The following is a 12713-nucleotide window of genomic DNA, read 5'->3' as shown; positions in this document are numbered from 1 at the left end:
TTTTTCACTAAAGCAACAGTGAACTTCTTTGAATAAATGAAAAACGATAAATGCAAAAGTTACATCTGCCCTGATTCAAAAATTACTAAACAGCAGCGTTAAAGTCTGTTAATTTAAAGTAACTCGGGATCTTTGGTTTTAATGAATCTTCCTCAGGAAAACAAACTTGTCATGATCACATTGTTCAGGTTCCCCTAAAAAGTCAGACATTTATGATGTTTTTAGGGGTTTTCATCAAACTAAACAAGACAAAAATAAGGCTTATTCTAAGAGCCCTTTATTGGAGGAGTCCTATTGTTTTTTATCAAACTGCCCATTGTTACATTTTAGTCATTCTGCTTAATTTTTCCCTCATTTTAATCCCACTTAAAATATATTGTCTTTCTTATTTTTCCTCCTTAGGTAAAATTCAGTTATCTTCTGTGCAAGTATATGCATCATTATTGATACAAAAATTACTTCAAGTTTTTTTTTATTTCTCCTTTTATTTGTTGCAACTGTTTTCAAAACTTCAATGTTGAAAAGCTATTTTTGGAAATAAAGAGAAACACACATACAAATCATGTATTGTTGTTCATCTCCATGTGGTAGGGGCACCACACAGCATTTGTGCTCAGGGCCCCCAGATGTCTAGCACCGCCCCTGCTCTTACCGAGGTGTTTGTGCAATAGGTTCCCTGTTGGATGCGCCAGTGCCAGCTCAGCCTCCGTTTTCCTGCGTGGAGAAGGTCTGTTATCTGGAGCAGAGTTATCATCCAGCTCTGCAGCAGCTCAGGTCCACCTTAAATCCTCTTGGAACCAGGTAAACATCACAGACGCGCTCATTTTCCTCCGCTTTTCCTCGCTCATCGCTTGCGCCTGTATCCAATTACGCAAGCGCTGTGCGCAAAAGCAAATTGGTTTCCGTTTATTTATTCATTTTATTTTAATCAACAAATAGGCTTCAAGCTGTGAACTGTGGAGGGTCGACGGGGATGTCCCGGTGCGCTGAAGGGTAAAGCTTAGAATGCTTGATAAAGTTTTTTCTTTTTCTTTTCCTGGCAGCTGAACCTGAATTCGTGCCGTTTTGTACATTCACTACATCAATAAATTTTAATAATCGTGATTGTATAAATTACGGGCGTGTTTTAGGCGTGGGGATAACGGACACACTTTTTTTTTATCTGTGCCGTTGTCTCCCCACTTTTCTTTTCGCCGCCACGACCGTTTAATCCGTCATTTACACGTAGTGACGTGTTTTTCCGAGCCGTCCTTAAACGCACCAAAGTCGGACCGCTCACAGAGGAGAGGCGCTCAGCAGCTGATGAGTCCATCCGTCCAGCAACCCAGCCAGAGCCAGCAAAAGGCAGAAAACTTTGAATTTTGTGTTTTTTTCCCACACAAATAATCTACGTAAATTGAGTAATGCTGTTGCATTTATGATGCAGATAATGTTACCTAATTGATGACTCATCATGACAGCATATCGTAAGATAGAAAAAAAAACTTTATACAGAGGAGGAGGACTCAGGTTTCAACTTTCAAAAACTTACAACACATCAATAGAGTTGATTCCTTCCAATTATCACCTCAATCCTCACCTTCATGCAGGTGATCACATCTCACCTGTAAACCAGGCTAACAATGACTCTAACGACTCGGGCAGGACCAGTTTCGGTTTAATTTGCATGTTGTCTAAGACATAACAAGGCCTTTTTGGGCAATAATATAAAGCATGGAACTCCACATTACTCCAGACATTTTGAATTGAGAAAACTTTCTGGATGGGAAGCGAAACGTCTTCAAACTTCGGAAAAAAGTCCAGTTGTTTTGTTTGTTTTTTAACTTTTTTTAAATGATCGTGACCTGGATGACTGAGAATCTTCACCAGCACTGTACCATAAGCTGTTTAACAAGAGAATGTTTTTTTTTTTGCATCCCTTCCTAATTAGTTCATGGTGAGAAGAATAAACACAACCTTCGTTACTTTCTGTATAAAAGCTGTGCTCAGTGTGGCTTTCCACTAACCTGACGATCGCCAGATGTATGTCGCTCCGCCTAGCTCCACTCACATACATCTGGGACATCTCCCATAGAGAGTGATTTCTCCAACAAATTTTATGGTCTGGCCAATCAGGATGCAAGGCTGGAGTTTCATAGATGTGACGTAGTGGAGAAGCGACCGTGAGACTGTTTTGATAGCAATGGCGGCTCGCATCGAGGAAGCAACACTGAGCTATAATATACACTGGAGTGCTGATTTTGCCGAAAAACTGAAGTCACTGACCGCCATCTTGCTCCTCCCTACTCTCACAGAATCCCATAGGATTTGCTTGCAATAAGAAGCAGTTTTCTGGCTGAAGCAGTTTTCTGGCTGAGTTTCACAGGTAATTCTACAGTCAGTGGATGTACTAACACTATCAACTACTAGGAAATTAGGTGCTGAAATATTTTACATGTTATTCATATTAAATATATATATATATATATATATATATATATATATATATATATATATATATATATATATATATATATATATGTATGTATATATATATATATATATATATATGTATATATAAGTATGTGTATATGTATATATATGTATACACATGTAAATATATGTTTTTGTACATTGTTATTTATATATTTATAAATGTTAAACATATATATTTAAATGAATAAAATGCAAAATTTGTCAGCACATGACTTTCTCAGTACTTGCTAGTTTTAGAACATAACATAAAAGTATACGGCATTTGACATTTTAATAGTCTTAAGCCCCCCCTGAACATGAGAAAATCCTCGTTATTCGATGCTGTAGCGCACATATTCCCTAGTTACTGGGGGGAAATAGGGAGTACCAATATGGCGGCTGGTGGCTTCACAGCGACTCGTTCAAACAGACGATGATTAGCACTCCAGTGTATAATATATCTCAGTGGGAAGCAAGCGTTAACATTGATGCTGCTATTTCTTTCGTATTGTCCAATCTACCTAATATTGTTTCATTAAAAGAACATCAGAGAACGCCTCTGAAGGCTTTTGTTGGTGGAAACCATGTTTTCGCCCTTCTCCCGACCGGATTTGGCAAGTTTTGTTTTCCGGGGCGCGTCCACAGCGGACCCCGGAGCGGTTAGCGGTTAGCGCGAACCATGTTAAGAGGCCTTTAGTCCTCAACGCGGTCGGCCCGGGAGCGACTCCGACCCGCGGCGCTTTGCCGCCTGTCTTCCCCCCTCTTCCTGTCAGCTCACTGTCAATAAAACGCGTGCCACTAGAGCAGCAAACACATAAAAAAAAAAGTTTGTTTTTTTCTGCGTCGCTCTAACAGCGTCACGGGTTAGCTTCGGTGTGAGTGGTTGAAATAGCACGACGATAAAGATGACAGACAAGTGGCTTATCCAATCACATGCAAGGATTTTTGATAAGGCCCAGCCTTCAATAAAGGCAATTCCTATGGAGAGGTCCCAGATGGATGTGAGTGGAGCTAGGCGGAGCGACATACATCTGGCAAGCGTCAGGTTAGCTTTCCACATATTTAAGATGAATCTTTATTGAAAGAGGCTTCTGCTCTTTCAGGAATTTATCTATAGAAAGAGCAGAAGCCAGCAGCAGGTAAAGAGAGGCTTAAACTTGCTGAGTGAAATCTATCTATCTGCAAGGAGAAACCACACAGTTGTCAGGAGAAGGTTTTCACTGATATTTCTGCGTAACTAAAATATTTTATCCTGTATTGTAGTAAGTAGCCCAGGGTGAAGGCCTTGGGTCAGGGCAGAGACCAGGCTGCAGCAGTCAGTCAGAGCCTGCAGACACAGACAGAGCAGGGGTTTGATTCTTTATTTGATTTATCTGTTAAATATTTATGTTCGGATATTATTTGACTTCTGGATTATGTGTGTTTTTATCTGCATTTTTCTTTATCTCGATTCATTTTTGCACATGTGTTACATTTGACTAAAATGTGGATTTGTTCATTGCTATGTCTACGTTCATGCCAGTCAATTAAATTATGTGGTTAATAACCCTGTTACCTGGTCACTTCGTTTCCATATTGTGGGATAAGTAATAATTTGCTTACAGGAATGCTTTTTTTTTTTTTTTTAAACCAAACATCTCATGTTTCAGTGTTTTCATTTGGCGCTTTATGGTCTGGCAACTTGCCTTGTAGATGTCAGAGGGTCAGCTCAACATTTTGTTAATTTAAAAGAACTAAAGTCGGTCGCCTGGTGCTGTACTGTGGCTGTTGGTGAATATATAATTCCTTAGGCACTAAGGAGAGGGGCGAGACGATGATAAATAATTAAAAACATGCCCTCCCTCTCTTCTGAGATGATGGTTGGGCCCCCATCCAGCCGTACGTCTGTCCACGCCGTCTGGAGTGATTACATTTTTGTGCTGGCACGTCTCGTCTAAATTTCGCTTTCGAGTCTCAAAGCCGTCCTGGAAGAGGTCCCATCTTCACTGCGTCTCTGAAATCTAGCCCCGGTGACACGTCTCGCCCTGCAACGTTGCCTCAACTGGCTGCTGGGCTAGGACAGGCGTAGGAAGCATGCAGGGCTCGGGGGCCTGAGGGTCACCAGCCACTTCTCGTGCCTTAAAGAAACGCCTCTCCCCCAGGATGCAACATTCCACACAACTTCATTTACTTTCCCTTACATAGAAGCAATCCCTGACAGCGGCGCTGGGTCCAATCTCCTCCAGCTTTCTGCCTATTCCCAGGGATCCACATCTGCGTACTCTGTGGAGCGTTTCCTTAAATATCCCTTTACAGATATGCGTTTTTTTTTTTTTTAACCGTCAGAGTAGGAGACGCACGGTCTTTCTAAAGTGACGCTTCAATCTGACGTGCTTGGAAACTGTCAGTCTTGGGACACACTGGAGCTTTATGGGACTTGCTCAGACAAGCAACATTCCCACAGCTTGCACCAGGAAACAGCGGCATGCTGTCCTGGAAGGTTGTCTATTTTTCTTTTTGTTTTTTTTCTGCTCCAGCTGGCTTTCACATCAGGTTATCATGCCTCGACATGACTCCTACTTGGGTTTGCCAGGGCTCGACGCGGATGTTTTCGGGGGCTTTGGGAAATCCGAGCACTTTGATGACACGTTTTTTTTAGAAGCATCCAGCTTTGGTGTAACCGTCCTAACAAAAGCAAAAACTCTGATTCTTTATATTCACAGATGTCACAAACCGGTTCTGGAGCTTCTGAGCCTCATTGGTGCAAAAGTGGAAAAGCAGCTGGTGACTCACCTCCTCAGGCAGTAAGGAGGAGCTACAAATTCAGAGGAGAGCAACGACTCAGAGGGAATGCCTTTCATTTGATCTGGATTAGGGAGTGAAGGGGTTTCAGCACAGCTCCTGTCCCACAGAAGAGCACCGAGACGTTTTAAAAAAAAAAGCTGTTTTCCATACAGCAGGTCGGGGAGAAGAACTCTGACGCATAACAAGGGCAGCAAAGAAGCTTGTTAAACCGGATTTCTCTGTGTTGTTTGCAGGGTAAGTCTATATCTCCAGCTGATCTCCTTTCTATGAAACACTCTGTCCTTCAACTTTAGGAAATAACTCTTTTTTTTTTTTATTTCTGTTATTTTCTAATTTCCAGACATAATGAATTCAAGCACGATGAGCGTCACCGAAGAGAACTGTGACGTCTCTAACCACGCGCTGTACAAGTTCTACGCAGCTATACTGATCGTGATTTTCATCCTGGCTCTGCCTCTGAACGCGTCGGTCCTCCATCTCTTCATATTCAAGCTCAAGTTCTGGAAATCCAACAGCAACAACATTTTCCTTTTCAACCTGGTGCTGGCGGACGTTCTGCTGCTCGTCTGTCTGCCAATCAAGGCGTACAACTTCATCAGCAGCGAGAGGAGGAGCGACTACGACATCGTCTGCAAAGCCATGCTCTTCATGCTGTTTTTAAACCGCGGGGCCAGCATCGCCTTCCTCACGGTGACGTCTATCGATCGCTACTTCAACGTGGTGCACCCAGGCAGGAAGAACCTGCTGAAGGTTCTGAAGAAATCCCCTCACATCTCCATCATCATCTGGGTGCTGCTCCTGCCTCTCACCATCCCCACCATGCTGAAGGACTTTGAATGCTGCAACAGCCTCAACCTGACAGCCAACAACTCTTCCCGTGAGGTGAGGTTCTCTTCTTGTTCAGAAGCAGAGAAGTTGTCCCACATGAGCGGTCTGGAATAGGAAAAACACATAAAACATTCCATTTACACTTAAATATTCTGCAGTTTTTCACTGACTCTCTTTTGCAATCAGTTTACTTCCTCCCCGTAGACGGAAAAAAAAAAAAACGTACATCTTGTGAGAATATTTCAACACGCTGCTGAGTGTCTAAGTTCTGATGACAGCAGTGATATCATCTCAGTTAGGCAACACATGAATAAACATATCTGAAAATAAGAAAGTTTACAACAGAGTCATGCATACCGTATTTTCAAACCATAAGACGCACTAAATATTCTTCCCAAGTGTGTAACATCACTCCTCCACGTCCACAGCTCTCTGTCCGTCTCTGTCAGGAGGACAGAGTAGCTGGACTACATTGGCCTGTTTCTAACATAAGGCCAAAATAAACCTAACTTTTATATTTAATTAACTTACCAGGTTTAGTGTTGCTAGCGCGTACTCCAGGCTGCCTTACATGAATGCACTTCTAGTTTAGACATCACAGTCAGGCAGTCTTGTAGACAGCTCAGGGGTCCTATCAGGTAGTGACACAGTGTACCGTAATGCTTAGAATATCCATTGAGCAGAACCACTGAGCTCTATAATACACTGGATTGCTAATCGCCCGCTGTTAGAACGAGTCGCTTTGAAGCCACCAGCCGCCATATTGGTACTCCCTATTTTCCCCCAGTAACTAGGGAATATGTGCGCTACAGCATCGAATAACAAGGACTTTCTCATGTTCAGGGGGGGCTTAAAACTTTTAAAATGTCAAATGCCATATACTTTTATGTTATGTTCTAAAACTATCAAGTACTGAAAAAGTCATGTGCTGAAATATTTTGCATGTTATATATAATACATGTAAAATATTTCAGCACATAGTTTCCTAGTACTTGATAGTGTTAGTACATCCACTGACTGTAGAATTACCTGTGAAACGTTTTCACACAGCCAGAAAACTGCTTGTTGTTGCAACCAAATCCTATCGGGTTCTGTGAGAGTAGGGAGTAGCAAGATGGCGGCCAGTGACTTCAGTTTTTCGGGCAAATCAGCACTCCAGTGAATAAATAGAGATCAGTGAGCAGAACGGCTTCATTGCTAACCAAAGTCGTACTTACATATTTTAACAGCTTTATGACAGCATTGTACCACATAAAATTGGTCAGTAATCATATATAAGGCACACCGGACTATAAGGCGCATCATACATTTTTGAGATTTAAGGATTTTAAGTGCGCCTTATAGTCTGAAAAATACGGTAATTTTGTTTCCACTTCAGAATTGTATAACACTTTGTGTTGGTCTTTTAAATAAGATTCCAATAAAATATATTTATGTTTGTGGTTGTAATGTGACAATGTGTGGAAATGTTCAAGGGGTATGAATACTTTTGCAAGCCACTGTAAATACATCTGAAAAATCTCATAGGGGGAGGACGTGCTTTGGGTTTACTGTGAAAAAATGAAACAGCATTAGATAAAGTTTAAAATTTAAAATATCCATGCAACTCGGTTCAATTGGTACTTTAAAAAAAATGAAATAATTAATCCTTTATTTATTAAGTCTTCCCTCGCCTTTTCTCTTTCTGTGCACTGGACCTTCTCCAACTCTCAATGTATCACATTCTGCGTCTTATTTTAAACCAAGTAAACCCTTAACTTAAACTTTTGCTTATGTCGAAGTTTTAGCAACATTGCGCAACATAAACAGGGACGACTGTTGGTGTTTATCCAGTCCAACTTTATCTATAAAGCACAGAACGACATAAACACGTCTAAAACACTAAAATGCTATAGTAAGAAAAACAAACATAAAATACATAATTAAAATGTATTTGCGGCCTTACAATACAAGACTAATAAAGCAAGCAGAAGCTAACATCAACTTCTTGCATGGGGCCAAATGAGTTTTAAGAAGAGATTTAAAATCAGACAGTGATGTGACCTGTCTGATGATCAATGGTAGCTTATTCTGCCTCACCAAAGGCACGCCACCCCCCCCCCCCCCGCGCTGCTGTTTTATTTTAGCTGACCTACGGGAGCGAGATGGTGCAGCAGCTCAGAAATAGAGCCACTTAGAGGAGCCACTTACTCCCACATGAAGCACATTACTCTGTTGCAATCAACTGGTTTCCTTATATAGGAAATTTTTGACCAATCTGTATAATCTGACCCAATCTGTATAATATGATTTTCATGAATTGGCGCTATATAAATAAAATTGAATTGAATTGAATTACAGTAATCCAGTGACAAATGCATGGATTACTGTCCCAAAGTCCTTCCTGAAGAGAATTGGCTTTATTTTAGCCAACTGATCTGACCAGACTTAAGAGGAAAGGAGATCGGGCTTCTTCTGCTGTTGCTCCTTCTCTATGGAACAATCTACCTTTCCAAATTAGATCTGCCCACAGCCTGGATCATTTTAAATTGCTTCTTAAAACTTATTTTTATTCTTTGGCATTTAATTAAAGTAGTGTTTGATACTTTGTTTTTATTCATTTCCGTTGTTGTCACTTTTATACAGCACTTTGGTGCAGTTCTATGCCTGTTTTAAAGTGCTATATAAATAAATTTGACATTGACATTGACATTGACCATCAAATTTAAGGTCAGCATCCACTTTAATAGGGTTAAAGTTGGTTAGTAATAAAAAGATTTCCTATACTGGGACAAATAACCTATCTCAGTCAGAGGAGGCTCTGCTGTGCCATTAAAAACCACGGCCTCTGTCTTTTATGACAATCTAATTGTGTTGTTACCATTTCAGAACATGGTGGACAGCATGAGGGAGGCGGTGTTCTTCCTCCAGATCGTCGTCCCCTTCGTCATCCTGGTCTACTGCACGGTGCACATCGTCAACCGGCTCAGGAAGAAGACCGTCGGCGACACCACCAAGCTGAGGAGGGCCGTCCTCCTGGTGACCACCGTCATGGTGGTCTTCTCCTTCTGCTTCCTGCCATGTGCTCTCGGCAGGATGGTGCTGCTGATTGTTCGGGTCCAGGAGAGGAAGGACCTCGTCGAAACGGCGACGGAGGCGTTTGACGGCCTCATGGTCCTCTCCTACCTGGACTGTCTGCTGGATCCACTGGTTTACTGCTTTTGTAGCACCAAGTTTAAAGCGCTTTACGTCTCCAATTACTTCTCCATGTGTGTGAAAGAAGTCCCGGAGCCGCTGAACAGCTCAACGGCAAACACAACACAGCCCGCACGCAACAAAGTCATTTAAAAAAAAAGCGACTTTAAGTCTCTTTTTCATGAACCAGTAGCTGCTGTGCAGCAACCACAGACTGGCTGTTGCTAGGACATGAAGCTCTCAGAGAATAGACTTTGAGATTCTTTTGTTAGTCCCACTGAATGGCGTAGCACCAGAATTCATCACAGACTTGTTATCAGTGTATCGACATGGAGAAGCAGCATTTAGTTTTTATCCTCCGTTGATCTGGAACAAACTCCCAGAGGACTGGAAAAGTGCCCAAACCCTGAGTTCCTTTAAATCAGGGTTAAAAACCTATTTGTTCACCGCTGCCTTTAAATTGTTTAAATTGTTAATGTCGACTTTCTGCTGTAATGTTTTATTTTCTTATGCTCTGTTCCTGTACAGCACTTTGAATTGTCTTGTTACTGAAATGTTCTAAACAAATAAACTTGCCTTGCTTCGCCTCCAAGGAGACTGAAAGTTAAACCAGGCCATGAAGGCAAAAAAATACGCTGATTTAATTTATTTTTTCTTTAAAGTGAAGGGCAAACATGCTTGTCGTCCTAGATGCAAAACATCTACAAGATTGATTTTGACCTTTTTGTTAAAATGTGAGTACTTTTTTAAGGGAACTGCATGTAAAGTAAACTGACGCACATCTGTTTTTCCTTTCTTCTTGGACTGTGAGATGAGTTACAAAATTCCTTCCTGGAAAAGGGAATCTGTTGAAATCGAAGCTTCACCCACTTGGAGAAGTGCTCAGAAAGCATAAACACTTTAGTTCAGCATTTGTGTCCAGATCACCTTACTGCAGGGTATGTTCCTTTGCTTTGTGTACCTTATCCATGCAACATGGCTGTAGTTGTTCTTTCATTAGCAAAACCAAGGCTTTCTAGTAAATGTGTGGCTAAAGTTAACTCAAGCTTTCAGTTTTCCTGTGTTTTTATTTCTTCCAGAATTTTAATGTGAAACGTAGATATGACGCTTGTAAACTTTCCTGAAATGCAGTAAAAGTAACGACGCATTCTTCTCAGCCAGACAGGTGACGTATCTCACCTGAATAACCTGAGTCAGTTTGATGACATCACGTGGAGTAATACAGGTGAGAAAGGATGAGTAAATTGCTCCGTGTCGGGTTAAAAATAGCCCAGAATCCGTCCGCTGGGTGGCGGTAGATGTGTCACACCGTGTTTGAAGCTAAAACCCCCCGAGTCACAGCGGCGGGGATGATCCGTGTTTGAGTCGGTGGAACATTTTCTTCTCAGGATGAACTTTCGACCTGAGGGTAGAAACGTGAAGCAACAGGCAACGGTTCGAATCCGCTAAAGTCACATCTGAACACTTAACCTGAGGAACCATAAAACGGGTAAATATTGACAAAGAGCATAAATAAACCGTTAGCTGGGACAGGATACGATCCCAAGGTTTACAAGCACATAAAATGTCGACACCATGAAGGTGGGTTGATGTTTGCTCACACAGTTTGTTTTTTTTTTTTCAAAATTCCACCAGTTCAGCGTTAGTAATGGGTTTTCTGTAACTCTGGCTGAGTTTTCAAGTCTAATCTCGTTCCTAATTACATTTCTGTTAAAAAGTAGCAATGAAATCTGTAAATGCGTGTTTGTGTCTTTTGAAATAATCTGTTAAGATCCTCTTGGATTTAAGTTTGGTAAATATCATGGTCTGTTGTGAAAAGTAATCCCCTATCATGATGTTGGTCACCATGGATCTGGGGTGATTTCGGAAATAAACCTTGCCGTTTTTTTTTTTTGTGGACCAAACCAGGCTTTTTAAACTGTGACATGAAAGTTAAATGGTGTTCTGTGCTTGCTCAGTAAAATCTGTCATTTTTATCACCTCATAAAACATATTCTGGATTAGTGAGCAGTAAATGTCTCCCGTAGTGATATATGATGAAAGCTTTAATCATACATCCAAAGAAATTACCCACAGACTGAGATAATTTCATAGTTATAGGTGTTACTATGTAAATAATAAAGGTGTAAGAGGGGAGTTTTTAAATATATTCTTATCTACTAAATTATATTTAATTTCTGTTCTCTGGTCCCTTCTTCTCATGAAAACATTAAATCTACAGTATATGTTGATGTAATAAAAAAAACAACTTAAAATTGTGTTTTTATCATAAATAATTAAGGCAAAGGTTTAAAGAGTTTGCACCATTTCATTTACAGAAGCTGCTTACAACTTTGAAGATTTCTTATTTTAATTGTGAAGTAAACAACAAATAGGAAAAAATAACTCCTTGAAGAAGATGGATCTGATGCTGCTCCAGGGTGGAACATCAAAGATTGTGATATTTTTTATAACCCAACCCTGACTTGTACTTCTCAACAACTTTGTCCCTGATTTGTCTGGGTGCTGCATTCTTTGGGGCCTTTCAGAAAAGCTGTGTTTATACTGTCATGTAATACTTTGATAACACAGAGTCGGTCTTCATTTCACCAGTTGTAGGACTTTTGAAGGTAATTAGTAAGACCAGAATTTTTTAGGGACTTCATCAGAAAGGGAATGGATACATAGACATAAAATAAGATTTAAAACATTTAAACTATAGGCTTGAATGCAACAGAATTAGTAAAAAGCATAACGGGGGTAAATACTTTTAGAAGCCAATGTAGACATACAGGGAAATAAAGGGGATTGTTTTTGCATGACCACTATTAGAAGTTCCTGTGTCCTTTGAAAGCCTCCAAGAACAGTTTATCTGTCGTTTTTTCACCAACCTTAAAGAAGCTTCAAATTTTTATAAATTATGTTTGACCCATAATTTCTACAAATCTTCTTTGTGATATGGTTTATGAATAGCTGGGAAGCTGATCTTTATGTCAGGGTGTGCACATTTATGCAGCCAGGCTGTTGCAGCTTTTTTTTAATCTTTCTCATTTCCCCACCTGGCGGATTTAGTTTTTTCAGTTTACGTTTAAAATATGCATCCGTCATGTTAAAGCTGAAATATGCCTGAAGATTGTTTACTGAGATCTCCATCTTTACACCACAATAATCTGGCATCTTTGCAGGGTTGTTAGAACAATTTTACATGTTTTTAACAAGTTGTTGTGAATCACGAGAGATTTCTGTTGCTTTGTGAACAGGTGCTGATGTGAGATGCTAACAAGCAACATGAACACATACAGCAAACCATCATCAACAGGTTGAGGCATAATTCAGTGACATATTGAGATCATTGAATGCAGTTCCAACAGATAATCCCATAATTGTTTGTGTTTATGTTGATTCACCCACTTTTCTAATTCATTCATTTATTTTCAGTTTAGTTGGAAATCTGGTCATTTAAGGGCATATGGTGGTTTTGCCCTCACTTTCTA

At 40.4% G+C, this 12713-nt stretch overlaps 1 protein-coding gene across 1 annotated transcript; it reads left to right on the top strand.

Moving 5' to 3' along the window:
- Positions 1–4608: 4608 nt before the first annotated feature.
- On the top strand, positions 4609–9879 carry LOC105940079 (hydroxycarboxylic acid receptor 2). The gene is made up of 4 exons (XM_036147197.1): positions 4609–4933; positions 5157–5472; positions 5579–6120; positions 8935–9879. The coding sequence occupies exons 3-4, from the start codon at positions 5584–5586 to the stop codon at positions 9391–9393; spliced, it is 996 nt and encodes a 331-aa protein (XP_036003090.1). The 5' UTR covers positions 4609–4933; positions 5157–5472; positions 5579–5583; the 3' UTR covers positions 9394–9879.
- The last annotated feature ends 2834 nt before the right edge of the window (positions 9880–12713 follow it).

This window comes from Fundulus heteroclitus, chromosome 15, assembly GCF_011125445.2.
Source record: "Fundulus heteroclitus isolate FHET01 chromosome 15, MU-UCD_Fhet_4.1, whole genome shotgun sequence".
Taxonomy (NCBI): domain Eukaryota; kingdom Metazoa; phylum Chordata; class Actinopteri; order Cyprinodontiformes; family Fundulidae; genus Fundulus; species Fundulus heteroclitus.
This window is presented reverse-complemented; position numbering and strand designations above follow the sequence as displayed.